This window comes from Alligator mississippiensis, chromosome 8 (genome assembly GCF_030867095.1).
Source record: "Alligator mississippiensis isolate rAllMis1 chromosome 8, rAllMis1, whole genome shotgun sequence".
In the NCBI taxonomy this organism is placed as follows: Eukaryota; Metazoa; Chordata; order Crocodylia; family Alligatoridae; genus Alligator; species Alligator mississippiensis.
The window spans coordinates 27986759-28005734 of NC_081831.1; the positions used below are offsets into that span (position 1 = coordinate 27986759).

The 18976-nt window shown below is 54.8% G+C and overlaps 1 protein-coding gene across 9 annotated transcripts in view; it reads left to right on the plus strand.

Annotated features, from left to right (window-relative positions):
* Positions 1 to 18946, plus strand: part of WNK3 (WNK lysine deficient protein kinase 3) — a 73842-nt gene extending 54896 nt beyond the window's left edge. For 7 of the 9 annotated variants that reach the window (XM_019487388.2, XM_019487390.2, XM_019487385.2 and 4 more), the window contains 14 exons: positions 1053 to 3473; positions 4132 to 4196; positions 5461 to 5605; positions 6492 to 6608; positions 7044 to 7178; positions 7491 to 7542; positions 8036 to 8173; positions 9044 to 9552; positions 10865 to 11132; positions 11399 to 11505; positions 12270 to 12550; positions 13176 to 13387; positions 15055 to 15221; positions 15671 to 18946. In XM_019487388.2, the coding sequence (XP_019342933.1) occupies positions 1053 to 3473; positions 4132 to 4196; positions 5461 to 5605; positions 6492 to 6608; positions 7044 to 7178; positions 7491 to 7542; positions 8036 to 8173; positions 9044 to 9552; positions 10865 to 11132; positions 11399 to 11505; positions 12270 to 12550; positions 13176 to 13387; positions 15055 to 15221; positions 15671 to 15898 (4845 nt within the window). In that variant the 3' untranslated portion in view covers positions 15899 to 18946. Of the gene's footprint in view, positions 1 to 1052; positions 3474 to 4131; positions 4197 to 5460; positions 5606 to 6491; positions 6609 to 7043; positions 7179 to 7490; positions 7543 to 8035; positions 8174 to 9043; positions 9553 to 10864; positions 11133 to 11398; positions 11506 to 12269; positions 12551 to 13175; positions 13388 to 15054; positions 15222 to 15670 lie in introns of those variants that run through there. The other 2 variants (XM_059732565.1, XM_059732567.1) reach the window with 2 other exon arrangements.
* The last annotated feature ends 30 nt before the right edge of the window (positions 18947 to 18976 follow it).

Genomic DNA, 18976 nt, shown 5'->3' on the forward strand with positions numbered 1-18976 from the left:
CATGATAGGGCCACTTGCTGGGAAGTTCCTCAGCAAGTAGCCATATCCATGGCATTTCCTTTAACAGTAGGAGCAGTGGTATTTCATTGCAGCAACAGCAGCAGCATGATATTCACAAGCTGGGCCCGCTATTTAAACCAGGCCTAATGTGTACATATTGTGGATTTATAAAGGGGTATCATGATCCTTTCCATTTTGTTCACAGTTCCATTCTTCATCAGCCCTAATCTTCTATTTGCCTTTTTGATGGCTGCTGAGCATTGTTTTTGATAAACCATACACAGCGACTCCCAGATCTCTTTCCTGTGTGGTAACAGCTTACATAGAGCCCATCCTAGTGTAGGTGTAGCTAAAGAGTCTCCAAGTCTGTGAAATAAGAGGAGAGAGACCAGGAATAGACAGCAGACCATTCAATTGCCTTAAGAACAGTTAGTGTGATTAGTGGAACATCAAGACCTTACAAATGAGAGACATTCGTTATCACATTTAAAGTGAAGAACAATGATACATGGAATCAACGGATGGACTCCTGCAGCTGCCTGAATAGAAATGTTCCCACCAGGTAGTTTGCTCTTGGAAGAGGGGTCATGGAAATCGGAAAGAAATCATAGGGAAGTCAAGCTGGAAGGGACCTCCAGAAGTCACCTCTAGTTCAACCCTCTGACTGAGGCAGGATCATCCTTGTCCAAACCATTCATCGAAGCAGGGAGCTGCTATTCCAGGCAGAGAAAACTAGCTTCTCCACTGTAGACACAACATTTGACACTGATTTTTTTTTTTTTTTTTGGGGCGGGGGGGGGATAGGAAGGAGAAGGTCTGCGTGGTATGTGAGAAAATATAGTAAATCCTAGGCTCTGGGTTGGGCTGGGCTGGGATAGTTGGGGCCAATTCTGTCTTTAAAACGCCCTGGCTTGGCAGGGGAGCTTGGTTAGTTCTTTCTGGGCTCTATCCCCTGCAGGGCATTCTAGGATAGCCCTGAATGGGGTGGGGAGAGGGAACAAGTACAAGTATGTCCTCCTACTGAATCCTTTGTTTCCTTCTTCCTGCCCCAGCACCTGGACCTTCAGCTGCCCTATGGGGCGGAGGACCCACCAGCGATCAGGATGGCTGCCTCACCACAGGTTGACCCTGCCGTCTGCCCTGGGAGCCAGCTGCTCACCAGGGACCCTGATGGTGCTGTGGGGTTCCTGCCAGCTGGCCAGGCCCCAACCCCATTTGTGGGCACAGCCCCACCACAGCTGGGGACATCTATGCCAGTACTGCAGCCAGGGACATCCACACAACTGCCACAGCCAGTGACATCCATGCAACCACTCCAGCAGGCTGCCTTAGAGGTGGCCTCCATTCAGCAGCAGTTGCAGCAAACAACATCCATGCAGCACCCTCAGGTGCCATCAAAGCAGCAGCCCCAGCAGGTCCCCCCACAGGTGACATCCATGCAGCCACCCCAGCAGGTCCCCCTGCAGCTGGAAGCTGTGCAGCAGGTGACATCAGTGCACCTGGCTCCTTCTGAGGTGACTTCAATGCAGCAAACAGCTTCCATGCAGCATCCAGAGCAGGTTTCTCCACAGGTGACATCCATGCAACCACTGCAGCAGGTTCCCCAGCAAATGGCTTTGATGCAGCCGACGCAAGTGACGTCTCTGCATCTGCACCAGCAGGCTCCGTCTGAGGCTGCCTCAGTGCAGCGCCCCCCACAGGTGCCCCCACATGTGACTTTGCTGCAGCCAGCAGCATCCTTGCAACAGCTGCAGCCTGTGATGTTGGTGCAGCCACCCCCTCAGGTTCCCTCCAAGGTGGCCTCAATGCAGCCAGCATCCTCCATACAGCAGGTGGCCTCCATGCAGCACCTGCAGCAGGTTTCTCAGCAGGTCACAGCCATGCAGCAGCTGCCTCCTGGGGCATCCAGGCAGCAGTCCCAGCAGGTTCCCACCGAGGTGCCCTCCATGTATCACCCTGAGCAGGTTCCCCCGCAGATGATTTCAATGCAGACATTGCAACCAGTGACATCCATACAGCTGTCCCAGCAGGTTCCCCAGCAGGTAACATCAGTGCAACTGCTGCAGCCAGGGGCATCCATGCAGCCACCCCAGAAGGTTTCCTCTGAGATGGCTTCAATGCAGCCAGCAGCTTCCATGCAGCTGCTGCAGCAGGTTCCCCAGCAAGTGGCATCTATGCAGGCGTTGCAGCCAGTGACATCTATGAAGCTGCCTCAGCAGGTTCCCTCTGAGGTGGCCTCCCTGCAGCACCCACAGCAGGTTCCCCAGCTGGTGACATCCATACAGCCACTGCAGCCAGGAACATCCATGCAGCTGCCCCAGCAAGTTACCTCTGAAGTGGTCTCCATGCAACACCCACAGCAAGTTTCTCAGCACATGGCATCCCTGCAGCAGCTACAGCCGGTGACATCCATGCAGCCACCCCAGCAAGCTGCCTCCATGCAACAGCAGCTGCAACAAGCAGCATCCATGCAGCACCCCCAGCAGGTCCCCCAGCAAATGGCCTCGATGCAACCACTGCAGCCAGGGACATCCATGCAGCTGCCCCATCAGGCCCCTCTGCAGGTGGCTTCCCTGAAGCCACAGCAGCAGATTCCCCAGAAAATGGCTTTGATGCAGCCCCTGCAAGTATTGTCATCCATGCAGCCACCCCAGCAGGTTCCCTCTGAGGTGCGAGCAATGCAGCCAGCAGTCTCTGTGCAGCAGGTGGCCCCCACACAGCACCCCCACCAGACTCCCCAGCCAGTGCCATCCATGCAGCAGCTGCAACAGATTCCCCAGCAAGTGGCTTTGATACAGCAGCCCCCACAAGTCCCTCCGCAGGTGACTTCACTGCAGCCGGTGACATCCATGCAGCTGCCCCAGCTGGCTCCCCCCGAGGTGGCTTCCATGCAGCAGGGAGCAACAGTGCAGCAGCAGCTGGTATCCAGGCAGCCACCACAGCCCATGACGTCCATGCAACCGCCGCAGCTGGCTCCCGCTGAGGTCACATCAGTACAGCCAGGGGTACCACCGCAGCCAGCAACCCCCCAGCATGCGGCTTCCCTGCAGCCACCCCAGCCATATGCCTCACCACCACCCAGCTACATCCCAGCCCAGCAGGACCTGGCACCACTGCACCCAGTTCAGCCTGTGTACCCCTTCCCCAGCCACCTAAGCTATCCTGTGCCTGGCCCGTATGCTGGGCATCCCCCACAGGACTATGTACGGGTGACAATGCCAGAGCTGCCCCCCATGCACCCTCCACAGCAGCCCCTAGACTTAGCAGGGCTCCGACAAGGCTCCCAGCACTTCCAGCTGCTGCCCAAGACCCCTCAGGCCTTCATCACTGCCCCAGGGCAACCGTGCTACGTACCCCTGGGGCAGCCACAGCAAGTGCCCCTGGGTCCTGTGGCCACCCTGATGCCCCAGGAGGTGGGAGCCTGCCCGATGACCCCCAGCCCCCGGCGCTCTCAGGGACTGGAGCCTGTGCAGGTAGGGGAGAAGTGTTGGAGGGATATGTGGTGGGAGGTTTAGGGGGGTAATTGAGAGCTCCTTGGTTCTGGGTCCCTGCTCTTTATCCCCTCCCACCCCTACAAATGCTTGGGGGTCTCTAGGGTGGTCAGCCCACAACATGCAAGCCATACGCGTCCCAGGCGGCTGCTGTGTGCACCATGTATCGAGGCACAGGCTACACGTGGCACTTGTCCCAGAGAACTTCTGCACCTAGCACGTATGTCCCAGGTGGCTGCTGTGTGGCATACGTCCCAAGTGGCAGCTGCATGTGTCACACGTCCTCAGAAGCCATCAGGGAAAGGGGGGCATCAGAAGGGAGGTAGGATGTTCTCCATTCATTCTAGCTCCCACCCCCCAAGCCCTACTGGGCAGGGCTTGGGGGTGGGGATTGTGGCCACACCTAGCCAAACCCCATTGGCCACAAGGAGATGAGTGGCAGGTGCCACCTGGTACTCTTCATGTGGGGCCAGATGATTTTGACACTCCTGCCATGGCGGGGAGCTCTGGGCTTCCCAGGTTAACCCCACTCCTAGGACAGCCTGGTCTGGGCCAGGGAACCTGTGCCACAGGGGTCTTGTGTGGGTGGATAAAAGCCTGGGCCAGGATGCACAAAACTCGTGCCTGCATCTCCCCACAGGTTTCACAGCTTCCTTTGGCTCCGGATCTGCCACTGGCTGCCCCCAAGCCAGATGTGGCCCAGGGGTGAGTGGACTCCAGGCCAGAGGGCTCACTGCTCCCTGCCCTGCTCTCCCTGCCCCAATAGCTGCTCGGCTCTTGGCTCTGTACTCCCTACCCCATCTGTTGCTCCGCTTTCAACTCCCTGCCCTGTGCCCCTTGCCTGATCTGTTGCCTCTGGTCTTGGCAACCTGCCCTGTGCCCCCTGCCCCAGGTCTCATCAGCTGCTCTTCCTGCTCCCTACCCTGTGCTCCTGGTCCCATCAGCTGCTCTGCTTTCTCCTTCCAGCTCTGTGCCTCATGCCCCATTGGCCACTGTTTTCTGCTACCTGGCCTGTGTCCCCTGCCCCATTGGCTGCTCTGCTTTCAGGTCCCTGCTCTATGCTCCCTGCCTCTCTTGATACTGAAACTCCCAGCTATGTAGGTCAGTGGATACTGCATTTTCTTGTATACAACATGCCGTTGAATATAAGCCCTGTTATTTTACAGTTTTGGGAAAAAAATCTTACCTTGCTTAAGGTAAATAACTCGTTTGGGGCCATGTGCTAGGTCCAGCTATGGCCTGATCCCATATGCCAGGTCTGTCTGGGGCCATGTTGCAGGTCCAACCATGCCTGGACCCTGCATTCTGGCCCTTAACAGGTATGTGGGGTCACATCATCTAGCTGGGGGGCTACCCCAGGCCTGGAAATTTGGCAGTGGTGGGAATAGTGAGGCTTTTCACAGACAGATTCACAGAAGTTTAGGACTGGAAGAGACCTTGTGAGATCATCAGGTCCAGCCCCCCTGCTCTAGGCAAGTAAGACTGCTGGGTCAAATAACCCCAGCAAGGTGTGTGTCCAGTTTCCTTCTGAAGATCTCCAGGGTAGTTGCCTGCACTCTGCTCCCACTGGGAGTCTATTCCAGAGTCTGGTCATATAAATTGTAAAGAAGTTTTTCCTTAGATCCAGTCTGAAACCTCCTTCTAGAAGTTGATGACCGTTGCTCCTGATTTTTCCTTGGGGAGCTTTGGTGAATAGTTGTTGACCTAGTCCTTGATGCTCTCCCCATTAATTGGCTGCAGCTTCCGCTGCCCAATATCTGGACCTGTAGGGTGTCATATTTCTCACATAATGTGCACCTCCAGTGGGTTTCAGAGTGAAAATGTGCCTGTTATATGTGAAATATACAGTAGATGCTGAGACGAGGTAGGGAAGGCGGCATAGAAGCTCCACGGGATGGTTCACTAGGGGTCTGGACTGGATTCAGCCCAGCCTAATGCATGTCCCCCTCACCCCGTCTATTGCCCCTAGGGTGACCTCTGACTTCATTGCCCTAAAAGAGATGACCTTGAATGATCCCCTAGGAGGGAACGGCAAGCAAGACCGGAGCAAACAGAGGCGGTCTTCTTGCCCCCGGCCTGACAAGACCACCAAGTTCCAGCTAACAGTCCTCCAGGTGGGTTCGGAGGTCAGGGAGGGGAGAGGAAGAGGGTGGGGCAGGGTGAAGTCCCCCCAACAACACCTCCTCCCCCCTCCAGCTCTCAAACACACAGGCTTGCTTTCTTGACCTTGCACCACAGCAAGGGAGTTGAACCTGGAAATGAGGTGGTGAAATGAACGCCTTCCCTGCTTTATTTTTTCCCCAGCTGAATTAGCAACAACTTTGGGCTATTTGGCCAAAAAGTGAAAGGTTAACTGCCCCTGGAATTTCTGGAGGGGGGAAGGAGCATGGCCAAGGTGCAGGGACAGAGCCTCAGCATTGGTTCTTTCTCCCCATCTTCTCCCTTTCATGTGCAGGCAACAGTTTCTGTTTTACCCCTTTCCCAGCTTGAATTAGCAGCAGCTCTGGGCTGTTCAGCGTCAAGCTGAAAGCCTAGTTCCTGCTAAAGACCAGACCCTCATGGGTGGATCTCTGCTTTTGAAAGTAGCTAAAAGCCTTCAGGGGCTGGGAAATAGGAGAAGAAAGACAAGGAGGAGATAGCTGGCCAAATAAAACCCAGTTTATTTCCCCCCAACCCTAAATCTACCCACTTCTACTAAACTATGCTCTGCTGGAGGGCACACAAGTGGCAGCCATCTTACAGCATGTCCATGCTTCTGTTTTGGGCAGCAAATAGGCTTTCCCTGCCTAAGATACTTACCCTGATTTCTGAAGGCTGATTTTGGGGTGGGGGTGGTATATGGTAGGTAACTACATAGGGTAAATGACAGCAGGATAGGAAATACACAGAGAGGCTCTCTGGGAGTTTGGAGGGGGCTCTGAGGGTCAGAGGGGGGTCACATGGGGCCAGGAGACCCTCAGGAAGGAGGGGGTTACCTCTCACCCCCCAAATCCCCGTCAGGTGTCCATGTTGGGTGACAACACAGTGGAATGCCAGCTGGAGACCCACAACAACAAGATGGTCACCTTCAAGTTTGATGCAGATGGGGATGCACCCGAGGACATTGCTGACTACATGGTGAGGCCCCCCTACTCTAGGCCCTGCCAACTGGGGGTTTGGGGTGGCACTCCCTGGGAGGGAGGGATGGACAGTACTGGCCAGCTCTGAACTGGAGTGGGATCTCTGAGCTGTCTGTCCAGACCAGTTGTTCTCAGCCCCATTAGACTTTAAGCCCTTCCCCTTATAAGACCCTCCCTAACCCTTGTTAGAACCAAAGCCACCACCTGAGGCCCTCTTCTTGTTAGACTCAAAGCCTCCCTCCTCGTTAGACCCAAGCCCCCTCTTAGTAGGACCCAAATGCCCTCTTGTTAGACTCCCTCCTCGTTAGACTGAAACCCCCTCGAGGGCCTTGCCAGCCCATCTGCCCTAGGCCCTGGCATTCCCCATAGTGGGGGGTGGGCAGGAGGCTGATGGGAGCAGGCAAGGCCAGCATGGCTACGCTCCCTCCCACAGGTGGAGGACAACTTTGTGTTGGAAGGCGAGAAGGAGAAGTTTGTGGAGGAGCTCCAGGTCGTCGTGTGTCAGGCTCAGGAGATCCTCCGCACAGCCGGTGTTGAGGCACCACCTTCAGAACCCAGCGGGGGCCAGGTGAGGCTGGGGGGCTTCCCCCCTGGTGCCTGGATTTCTGTGCCAGCTGTGAGGGTCACTTTGGCCTGCCCCTGCATGGTCCATTGCTCTGCTTTTGACTCCCTGCCCTGCCCCAGCCTCATCCATTGCTCTGCTCCCTGGCCTGCATTCTCTGCCTGATCCATTGCTCTGCTTTCAGCTCCCTACTCTGTGCCGCCTGCCACATCAGCCATTCTGCTTTCTGCTTCCTGCCCTGCACTCTTGGCCCCATCAATTCCCAGAGCTTTCTCTTCCGTCTTGATCTCTCTACTGACATCTCCATTTTGAATGCAGACAGGTTCATCTGAGCAAGCCCAGGCGCATCCCGTGGCTGCCCAGTCCGGCAGTGAGTAGGATGCAGGGTGGTGGGGCTGGGAGGGGTCTTGGGGAGTCACAGCTAGTCTGTCCATCCATCTGTCCATCCTCATGTCTCCTCATCCATTCATCCGTCTGTTCATCTGTCCACATAACCCCTTGTCTGTCTGTCTGTTCATCCATTTGTCCTTCTACATAACTCTCTGTCCATCCATCTATATATCCATCAACACACCCATGTAATCCCCCATCCATCCATCTCTCTGTTTGTCCATCCACATAACCTTTCATTCGGAGTGACTCTGAATTAACCCAGGGGGTGGTTGAGCTTGGAATTTGGCAGCACTGCCATTGTGATCCAGAGTGACCCTGGTGTGCCCCCAAGGTTGCCAAGATCTGGGTCCAGGGCCTGACTCCATCACATCAGATCAGACTCTTGCGGGTGGGAGGGGAGGGTTAAGCTGGCTTCTGAGGGAGCGGGGTAGAGCCTCACTCTGACCCTTTCCCCCTCCTCTCCCCACCAGATGAGTGCGCACCCCAGTCATCCCCTGTCGGCCGCTGGAGGTTCTGCATCAACCAGACCATCCGGAACAGAGAGGCTCACGTACCTGGTGTCCCCCAGCCAATGACTGCGCCTATCCCCATGCCCCAGCCCCTTCCTGGTGAGCAGAGGTTGAGGGGACAGCATGTGTGAGGTTAATGCAGCTAATGGGGAAAGGAGCCAAGAGCAGAGCAACAAATCAGGCAGGGGGTACAGGGCAGGGAGCAGCAAGCAGAGCAGGCAGTGAGGCAGGGGGTATAGGTCAGGGAGCAGAAAGCAGAGCAGATGATGGAGCAGGAGATACAGGCAGGAGGCCAAGAGCAGAGCAGCAGGGATAAACAAGAAAGGATGGGATTTGGGACTGGCTTTGCCCTGGGCACCTGGCTACTAGATGATGCAGGGGATTGCTTTGAGGATGTGACCTTGGTGTCTACTGTATTTACTCACAAACCATACACAACTCCCTCCCACCCCCAGGGTAATTTAACCCTGATTTGCCACCATCCCAGGGATGTGCTGTTACAGCACCTGGCCACTAGGTATTGAGGATTGGTTCAGAGGACTGCTCTAAGGAGATGCTGCCTACCATACTTACACATAAACTGTATGTACCCCCTGCCCTCTGCCCCTCCCCCAGCTGCCCCAAGGGCTAATTTAACCCTGATTTGCTTCCATCCCAGGCCACTAGGTAGCCACAGCACCTGGCCACTAGGTAGAAGAACGCTTGGGAGGAAGTGTCCTTGGTGGCTACCGTATTTACTCATAAATTATGTGCAGCTGCCCCTACCCCACTTCCCCAGGGGTAATTTAACCCTGATTTATCTTCATCCCAGGGGGCAACCTGTCCTGGGAAGTACTCTAATAGCACCTGGCCAGTAGGTGGCATAGGGGACTGCTTTGAGAAAAGAGTATCTACTGTATTTACTTGTAAATATATGCACCACCCCCCAAAAATATCAGTTTCCAGAATCAGTGCTTGTCTTCTGAACAGGTGTGGACAAGGAGGGTGCTAAAGACACGTATCCTCCTCCCCGGGAAGAATCAGAAGACCCTGTCACCAGCCCCAAGATGCCGGTTATGCCCTTGATGATGGAGCCTCTAGTGTCTCTGCTTGCTGAGCCTGGTGATCCCCAGGCACCCCCTGAGGCCTTGGGCACTGATCTGGCCCTCCCAGCCCCATCTGAGTCGGATAGCGAGGGCCCCCCCAAGATGGACTTTGCTGACAACCGCATGAAGACACTGGATGAGAAACTGCGGACCCTGCTGTATCCAGAACACAGCTACTCAGAGAGCCAGAAGGACAGCCATAGCCTGGAGTCGCCCTTCTCCTCCTCTGCTGAGGACACCTTGTCCTGCCCTGCCCCTCCAGACCCCTTGGCCGACAGCCCCACCTCCCCGGGCATGCAGGGGGCGGAGATCTCTGAGGACTACCCACTACCCAGTGGGGCCGCTGTCTTCCCAGAGCTGATGGTGGCTATACCCAGCACTCCCAGCCTGGATGTGAGTATGCAGCTGGGAATGGTGGATCCTGGCATGCTGGGTATTGTATAAATCTCCTGCCCAGACCTCTGCTGAGCTCATTATGCAAATAGCACCACTTACCCACTGGCACTGAGGCAGAAGTGTTTCTTAATATTACCGTATTTTCTCACATATAACATGTCCACATAATATAATACCTAGCTTTTGAGAGGCAGGAGGGAGGAAAGAAAGAAAATTTGCTTTTGATTATGATACCATGATCAACAGAGTTTGAGAGAGAGCAGGGCACCCTAGTAATAGCTCTGAGGTACCATATTGCACTGAAAAGCAGACATGGTTCAGATAATACAGCATAACATACCAGAGTAAACCAGGCAATGTACAGGCTATAGTATGACATGTAATAGTGGGGATGTAGGAATTAAGTTTAAAAGGGTGGGTGAGAGCGTTATTGTGGTGGGTCACGAGGTCTCCCAGAAACCCTTTTTGCTTCCCTGTCTCAAACCCTATCACTTCCTGTCCCAATTTGCATCACTCCCCCGTCTCCAACCCCATCACTTTCTGTCTCTAAACCCATCCCTTCCCTATCTCAAACCCCAGCACTTTTCATCCCAAACCCCATCACTTCCTGTCTCCAACTCCATCACTTTCTCTCTCAATCCTCGTCCCTTCCCTACCTTAAACTCCCTCATGTCCTGTCTCAAGCCGCATCACTTTCCCATCTCCAACCCCATCACTTCCTATCACAAACTGCATCACTTCCCTGTCTCAAACTTCATCACTTCCTCTCTCCAAACCTATTCCTTTTCCTGTCTCAAACCCCAGTGCTTCTCATCCCAAACCTTGTCACTTCCTGTCTTAAACCGCATCACTTCCTGTTTCAAATGTGAACACTCCATTTCAAATCCCATCTCTTTCTTACCTCAAGCTCCATCACTTCTCTTCTCCAAACCCAACCCTTCCCTGTCTCAAATCCCCATGATTCTCATCCCAAACCCTATCACTTCTTGTCTTGAACCCTGTCACTTCCTGTCCTAAACCTATCACTTCCCATCACAAGCTTGTTCCCTTCCCCTTTCCAAACACATCACTTCCTGTCTCAAACCTCATCACTTCCCTTATCCAAACCCATCATTTCCCTGCTTCATGCTCCACCCCTTCCTTATCCCACTCCGTCATTTCCTGTCCCAAAACCCATCCCTTTCCCATCTTACACCCAGCCCTCCTGGCTTTTCCCTTCCAACCAGGTGGCAGGTGCCAACACCACTTCTCAGACACCCCTACTTTTCTTCCCCTCCTACCTCCTCCGTCCCCCTTCCTGTCTTTTCAGACAACCCCCCTGGATGCCCCCAGCTCGCCAGAGCCTGTGGAGACCAGGTCGGTGCCTTGGTCCAGCCCAGAAGCAGTAGCAGCAGCAGCAGCAACACCACTGGCACCACCACCGGGAGGAGGAGGAGGTGGATATTTTGCCTTAAGCTTTACTTGCCCTAGCGTCAAAAACCCCATTAGCAAGAGGTCGTGGACGCGCAAACTGAAAGGCTGGGCCACCAAGCTCCGCCACTCCACCAGCTTGCTCAAGAGAGCCCGAGCCCAGCCAGGTTAGCGCTGCGGGATCCAGGCCTCTCTAGCCCCTCCCTCACCTCCAACCACCCCTGGTTCCACCCCATCCTCAGTCGCATTTCACCACAGTGTTTTGTACTGCTACATTCTCCCCACACCATCCCCTGCCCATTTCAACCACTCTGGGGGGAACTATGGAGAGGAGGTGGGGATTGGAGGGGGGTTGGGGATGGGGTCTGATGCCAGATACCCCCTGTTTGGTTTCTGTACCCCCACCCCCTTGACCCCTTTTCTTGGCTGGCAGCGGAAGCAGAAGTGGTGGGGGTGGAAGTGGCCAGGGAGCAGGACCTGACAGAGAAAGAAGGAGTTGCGAAGTTGAGCGTGGGGGCTTTCCAAAAAGGGCGCTTCCAGGTGGGTGTTAACGGACGGGCTCCTAGCACCCCCCTCCAGTCAAACCTACTAAGCCCCACTTTCTTTCCAGAGAAAGAAGGAGAACCCAGGCATCTAGGCTCCCCACTGCTCCCCCTGGTATAACCCTGAAGCCCCCACTTCCCTTCCAGAGAATCCAGATGTCCAGATTCCCCCCCAGCAGGGAGAGAGCCCAGGCACCCTGCTTTGATCATTAGCCCTAGTTCCCCTCTTGGAGAACCTAGGCATCTGGGATTCCAGGCCCACTCCCTCTAACCCACCAGCCCCAGGAATCCAGACTCTGATCAACTACTCCCCCATTCCCCTCCCAAAGTGGGGAGAGAACCCAGGCGTATGGGCTCTCAGCCCCACCCTCCTCTGACCCACCAGTGCCCACTTCCCCCCTGGAACAGGGAGAACCTAAGTGTCCAGGCTGTAACCCACCATAACACTTGCCTCTCAGAGTAAGAAAGGAAGCCAGGTATCCAGGCTCCCAGCCCCCCTTGCTCTAAGCCACCAGCCCCCACTTCCCTCCCAGAGTGGACAGAGAACCCAGGTATCCAGGCTTCCAGCCCCCCTCTCCCACCACCCTCTCTAACCAACCAGCCCCCATTTCCCTTCCAGATCAGGGAGGGAACCAAGGCATCTGGGCTCCCAGCCCTCACCCACCTCTCACCCCCTAACCTCCCTCCCCTCCCAGAGAACCCAGGTGTCCAGGCTCCCACCAGGCCTCTCTCACAGCTCCTCCCCCTCTACCCCCCCCCCAGGTGCTGGCAGTTCCCCAGCAGTGTCCCCTGGAGGAGCCTGGGGGGCTGTCACTGTCAGACGCCTCATCAATCACCCCTGAACGGGAGGTGGAGGAGGGCGGGGCATTGGACCGCAAGGCACCCAGCTCAGACAGTGAGCTGTCGGCACCGCCCCCTGCCCCTGCGGCTGCCTGGCACTGCAGCTCCCTTGGCCTGTCGCCCTCCTCGGCTATGAGCAGCGACGATGAGTCCGACGCGGAGGACGAGGACCTGCGGGCGGAGCTGCAGCGCCTGCGTGAGAAGTGAGGCGATCTCTGATCCCTGACCTCTGACCCCAGACCCACTCACCTGCTCTAACCTGCCAGCCCCCACTGGCCTACCAGAGAACCCCAGCATCCAAGCTACCATCCCACTTTGTTCTACACACCTACCCTCCCTTCCCTTCCTAGACCTGGGAGAGAACACAGGTGTCCAGGCTCCCAATTCTTCCTGCTCTGACCCCCAACCCCAACTCCCTTCCCAGGGAACCCAGGCATCTGGGCTTCCAGCTTCCATTCCCTCCTGCTCTAACCCTCCAGCCCCCACTTCTCTTCCAGGGAACCTAGGTGTCTGGGCTCCTCAATCTAAGGGGGGGATTCTAAGTGGGGGCTCTCTGCCACTCCCATGGAGGACTGGGGTAGAATCCAGGCTCCCATCCCCCTTTCTAACCCGCTAGCTCCCACTGCCTTCCCAGAACTGGGGAGAACCCAGGTGTCCTGGCTTATAGCCTCCTCTGTGTCAACCCCCCCAGTCCTCACTCCCCTCTCAGTGCTAGAGAGAACCCAAGTATCTGGGCTCTGCTTCCCCTCTACTCCAGTCCATAAACCCAGGCATATTTGTATGGAACCCAGGCATCCTTGTGACCTCGCTTCCCCTTCCTCCCCTCAGGCACATCCAGGAAGTGGTGACTCTCCAGGCTCAGCAGAATCAGGAGCTGCAGGAGCTGTACAACCGCCTCCGTGTCCTGCGGGACAGCCAGCCTGAGGCACCTGAGCTGGCCCTGCCACCTGCCTCCCCCCGTCGTCCACGTTCCTTTAAGAGCAAGTTACGGACCCGTCTCCAAGCCCAGCCACACCCTGACAACTGCCTCCGTGCCTCAGGTAACCCCAGAAATGGCTGTGTCTTCCAATTGCCCCCTTTCCCTTGCTCCCTAGGTGTAATTTCCACAAGTCGGGGTATGGGGCTACCATAATTTTTCACAACATTCACCCCCCAGCTGCTAGCCATTGGAGTGTGCATTATAAGCAAGAAATATGGTAAAAGCAGGTAACCTTGATAATAGCTGCAACCTCCAATCACCCCCCTTTCCCTGGGTATACATGGTTCTGGGTGTAATTTCCACAGGTCTGAGCATAGATTCATAGATGTTAGGGTCGGAAGGGACCTCAATAGATCATTGAGTCCGACCCCCTGCATAGGCAGGAAAGAGTGCTGGGTCTAGATGACCCCAGCTAGATGCTTATCTAACCTCCTCTTGAAGACCCCCAGGGTAGGGGAGAGCACCACCTCCCTTGGGAGACCGTTCCAGACCTTGGCCACTCTAACTGTGAAGAAGTTCTTCCTAATGTGGCATGGTAATTTCTTGTGTACAACACACACCTTCTCCCACCCCCACCCTCCCCCCAAAAAACCTGCTGGTCATTGGAATGTGAATTATAAATGAAAAAATATGGTAAGAGTGGGTAAACCCAGCAATGGCTTTGACCTCCAGTTGTCTCCTTTCACTTGGATACATGCTGCCCCGGTGTAATTTTGGCAGGTCTATGCATGGAGCTACCATAATTTCTCATGTACAGTATGCATGTACATGAGAAATTATGGTAGCTCCATGCATAGACCTGCCAAAATTATCCCTCTCCATCCCTCTTGAAAAATTGCTGGCCATGGGAGTGCATGTTATATATGAGAAATATGGTAAAAGCCAATAAACCTAACAACAGCTGTGACCTATAACCCCCCACTTTTTTCCTGGGCACACGTGGCATTGAGTGTAATTTCTACAGGTCTGGACCTGGGTCTACCATAATTTCTCATGTACTGTATGCACCCCCAAGCTGCTGACCATTGGAGAGTACATTATATGCAAGAAATATGGTAAGAGAGGGTAACCCTGGCAGCAACTGTGACCTCCAGTTGCTCCCTGACCACCGGGCACACGCAGCCCTGGGTGTAATTTCCAAAGGTCTGGGCATGAAGCACTGTAATTTCTCATGTACAACATCCATCTCCCCCTAAAACCTGCTAGCCATTGGAGTATGTTATATGCAAGAAATGTGGAAAAGCAGATAACCCTGGTGACAGCTGTGACCTTCAACAGCTCCCTTTTGCCTGGGCATGCGTGGCCCTGGGGGTAATTTCCTTAGGGCTGGGCATAGAGGTACTGTAATTTCTCAGGTACAACACATGTTGTTGTTCCCCCCCCATTTAAAAAAGGCTGCTGGCTATGGGAGTGCAAATACAGTACATGGGAGTGAAAAATACAGTAAGAGTGGGTAATTCCGGTGACGGTGGTGACTTTGAATTGTCCCCCTTTCCCTTGAGTGCGCACAGCTCTGGTTATAATTCCAGCTGGTCTCAGTATGGTGGTACCATAATTTTTCATATACAATTCACATCTTACCCCCTCAAAAGCTGTTGGCAATAGAAGTATGCATTCTATGTGAGAAATACAGTAAGACCTGGTAACCCCAGTGAGGGCTGTGACCTCGAATGGCCCAGGGGAGGTGGTGCAGAGGCTCATGGGATATATCCTTCCCCCCCCCCACAGAGCAGGCAGCAGGCGGACGGACAGGCACCTTCACTGATGACCTGCACAAGCTGGTGGACGACTGGGCACGGGAGGCAGCAGGCACATCTCTGCCCCGGCCCAGCCTCAACCAGCTACGGCGCGGCCCCTTGCGCCCTGACACAGATGCCTGGGCCAAGGCTGCTGAGGTGAGCCTGGATGCCCGGGCTCTCGGGAAGGGGAGTGGGAGCTGGGAGATTAGAGGAGGAGGGCTGGGAATCTGGACATTTGGGTTCTCTGGGAGGCAAGGAAGGCTGGGAGCCCAGATACCTGGGTTCTTTTGCAGGGGAGTGAGCCTGGGGGGTGAGAGTAGCGGGGAACTGGGAGCCCTGAATACCTGGGTTGTCTGCCAGGAGAGGGGAGGTGGGGGGGGTTAGAATGGGGTGGGGGACAGGGAGCCCAGATGCCTGGGTTCTTTGGGAAGGGGAGTGAGCAGCTGAGAGGTGAGAACAGTGGGGACTGGAGGCCTGGATGCTGGAGTTCTCTGGGAGGGGAGAGAGGGTTGGGGGGATTAGAGCAGAGCGACAAGGAGGCCAGACGACTGGGTTCCTCATCGAAGGATCCTCCTGACTCCACATCTTTCTCCCTTCTCTTCCAGATGCCGTCGGTGGCAACGGGCTATGGCTCCCCATGGCTCTGTTCCCTGTCCCCATTCCGTGGGCCTGCCCCACCCCCACTGCCCCCTGGACTGGCCTTCCCGGGCCCCCCAGCCCCTGCTCCACCACCCCCTGGGGCCTGCCAGTACAAGGTCTACCCCCCAGCCTGGCCCCCTGGTACCCCTCAGCCCCTTGGCCCTGGCTTCCCCCACCTGCCTACACCCAAGTGAAGCCAGGAGGGGCCAAGCCCTGTGTTTTCCCCCCCCATCCCCCTACCAGGACCCTGGACATCAGAGCTGCCAGATGCTGGAGCCGTTGTCTCCTCTCCCCCCATCATGTTGGGGTTGGAGAGAGGGAGGGGGAGCTGCTCCCCCCGCCCCCCAGTTTCTTCTATCTGGTTCTTTGGGGTTGCCCCCCTTCAGGAGATTGTGAGTTAAGGAGTCCCATATAGTTATTTTGCAAAGGATGCTGGGTAACATGGCCCAACATTGCTGTCCTTTGTCCGAGTGTTATAGAGTCCAGGGTGGCTTGGCTCCTCTTGCAAGAGATTCTGGGTAATAGAGCTCAATGGTGCTCACCCAACAACTAGCCATCCTGCCAGTCAATCCATCATCCAGCCCACCCACCAGCCAATCATCCAACCCAGCCATCAGCTGACCAACCCATCCACCGACCAGCCAACCATTCAACCCACCAGCCAACCACCAGCTAACCAATCCACCCATTAGCTAACCAACCCAGCCATCAGCCAACCGTCCAACAACCCACCCATTAGACAACTAACTTACCAACTAAGAAGCAACTCGCCAGGCAGTCATCCAACAAACCCACCCAGCAGCCAACCAACCAGCCCAAAAACACACACACCAGCCAACCAGCCACTCACCAGCTCACCTGCCACCCACAACCACAGCTGGTCCAACTAACCTATCCATCTTCCAACCAACTAACTCATCCACTCACCAGCCTGCCCACCATCCAACCCACTCACCAACTAACCCACCAGCCAGCTGCCAACTAACCCATCCATTCATCCACTTACCAGCCTGCCAACAAGTGAACCAATCCACTCACCAACCAACCCACCAGCCAACCAACGTACCAAGCAATCATCCAGTAATTAACCAACCCACCATTCAACTAGCCCACCCAGCCACCATCCAACTAACAAACCCACCAGCCTGTTGACCATCCAGCCAATCTACCTACTCACCAACTAACTAACCCAGAAAGTCATTAGCCAACCAACCCAACAAACAACCAATCCACCAGCCAAGCAGTGCACCAAACCATCCAATAACCAACCAAACAATGTCCCCTGCCAACCCACTAAACCCACCTGTTAACTAACCAGCCCACCCACCCACCATCCAACCAGCCCAGCCAATCAGCTCACCTGCCCACCAGCCAACCAGTGAACCCACCCAATATCCAACCAACCAACCCCACACCCATTTTGTGTGCATGTAGCTATGTTGCTTCTGTAGGGAAAGGTCCATGGGGTTGTGAAACCACCCGTCACCAGACTGGGCTGAGTTCTCCTATGGCTTTTCCTCCTATTCTTTCCACCCAGCCCTGACCTTCCCTCACCCTGAAACCATGCAATATTGGGGGGTTTCACTTTTATGTGCCTATTTTTGATGGTCTTTTGCTATGACCATTCTGGATCAAGCTGGGGGTGGAGGCATCAACCTTGTCATGAACCTATCACACAAATCCCCATCTAGTTTTGCTTCTAGTTGAGTCCCCCTGGGCCTGGGGGAGGTCATTGGATTTATAATCTCCCCTTTTTGCTTTTTGATTTGATCTACCTCATTTATTCCACGCCCCTCCCCCCCCCCCCCAGGTGGGGGGATCTTCAGCCTGGTCTGGCTTTTCTCTCTCTTCCCCTACGTGATCTCTTGGGGTTTTTGCTAAGGGTTGAAACAGCCTGTTTCTGAACTTCGGGATCTCCTGACCAGACAGACATGGTGTGCCATTAATGAGGAACCTTCTTTGATATATTTCCTTGGTGGCTGGGAGAAAGAGATCAAAACCATGGGGTTGGAACAGAGAAATACCTGTGATCCTTCTTGGGCTGGGTTTGGAGAATAGATAGATCCTCTCCTGACCAGGAGAGATGGGTGAAGGCTGTGGCTTCAAAACATAGGAAAATATAGGTGGGTTGGATGTGGGGGAATATTTTTTTCATCCCCACCCCTGGTCCTTGGAGCTCAAGACAGGGGAAGGCAGCAGCCTTAGATCAACAAGGGGCAGATCAGGAGGCAAAGGTTCACCCAGGAGCCTGATGCCTTATGGGCAATTCCCAGTGAAAGCAGAGGCTGGCTTGGGTTGGATGGGAGTGAGGAAGCCATGGGTCTAATGGGTTGGGATCTTCCAGATTCGGGTCTACCAAATTGAGATTTTCTAGGTTGGGATCTTCCCAGGCTGGGTCTTTCACATTGCGATTTTGCAGGTTGAGATATTTCACACCAGGATCTTCTAGGTTGGGATCTCCCAGGTTGGGATCTCTTGCAGGTCAGGATCTTCTAGGCTGGGATCTTTCTGGTTGGGATTTTCCCTGTTTGTAATCTCCCAAGTTGGGATCTTCCCAGGCTGGAATCTTCCAAGTTGGGATTTTCCATGTTGGGCTCTTCTAAATTGAGCTCTCCAAGGGCTGGGATATGACAGGTTGGAATCTTCCCAGTTTGGGATATCCCAGGCTGGGATCTTCTCCTCCTTCTCCCTCCCAAATGGGCATCACTCCAAATTTGCACCAGTGCCATCTAAGCCCTGGGGGAAAAACTGCTTCACCTCTCCTTTCCCACCATGCTGAGAGCTGTCAAAAGCTATTGCCTGGTATCCTGGCTGGCTACCACTAGAAACCATGTAGGCCAGGACATCCAAGGGAACCATCTCCCCCCACCCCTTACTCTTTCCATCAGTCCCTTCTAGGCCCATTGCAGCAGTTTTGATTGGTGGGGGGAAGGATGCAGCTGGCTATGGGTCCCTGTGGGCAGGGGGAATTTTGGGACAAAATGTAGCATTTTGAGGCTGTTTTGAGTTGAGGCTGTTTTGAGTTCTGTGGTTTCCTCTTGGGCCAGGCTGGGTTTGGAGGGGGAGGGGGGGGTGCAGGGAGGGGTTGCCCCAATGGTTTTGGGTTGGGGGGGTTTCCAACCTGTGAGTTGACTTTGTTTGTACGTGAAGCATTAATGAGCCTCATCATTTTAATTTTATTTTTTTGGAAGATGCGTGACAAAAAAAAAAGGACGGGACAATAAAGGCTGCATTTCAAAGAAGCCGAGAAGATGTCTTTCCTGCACCGAGCA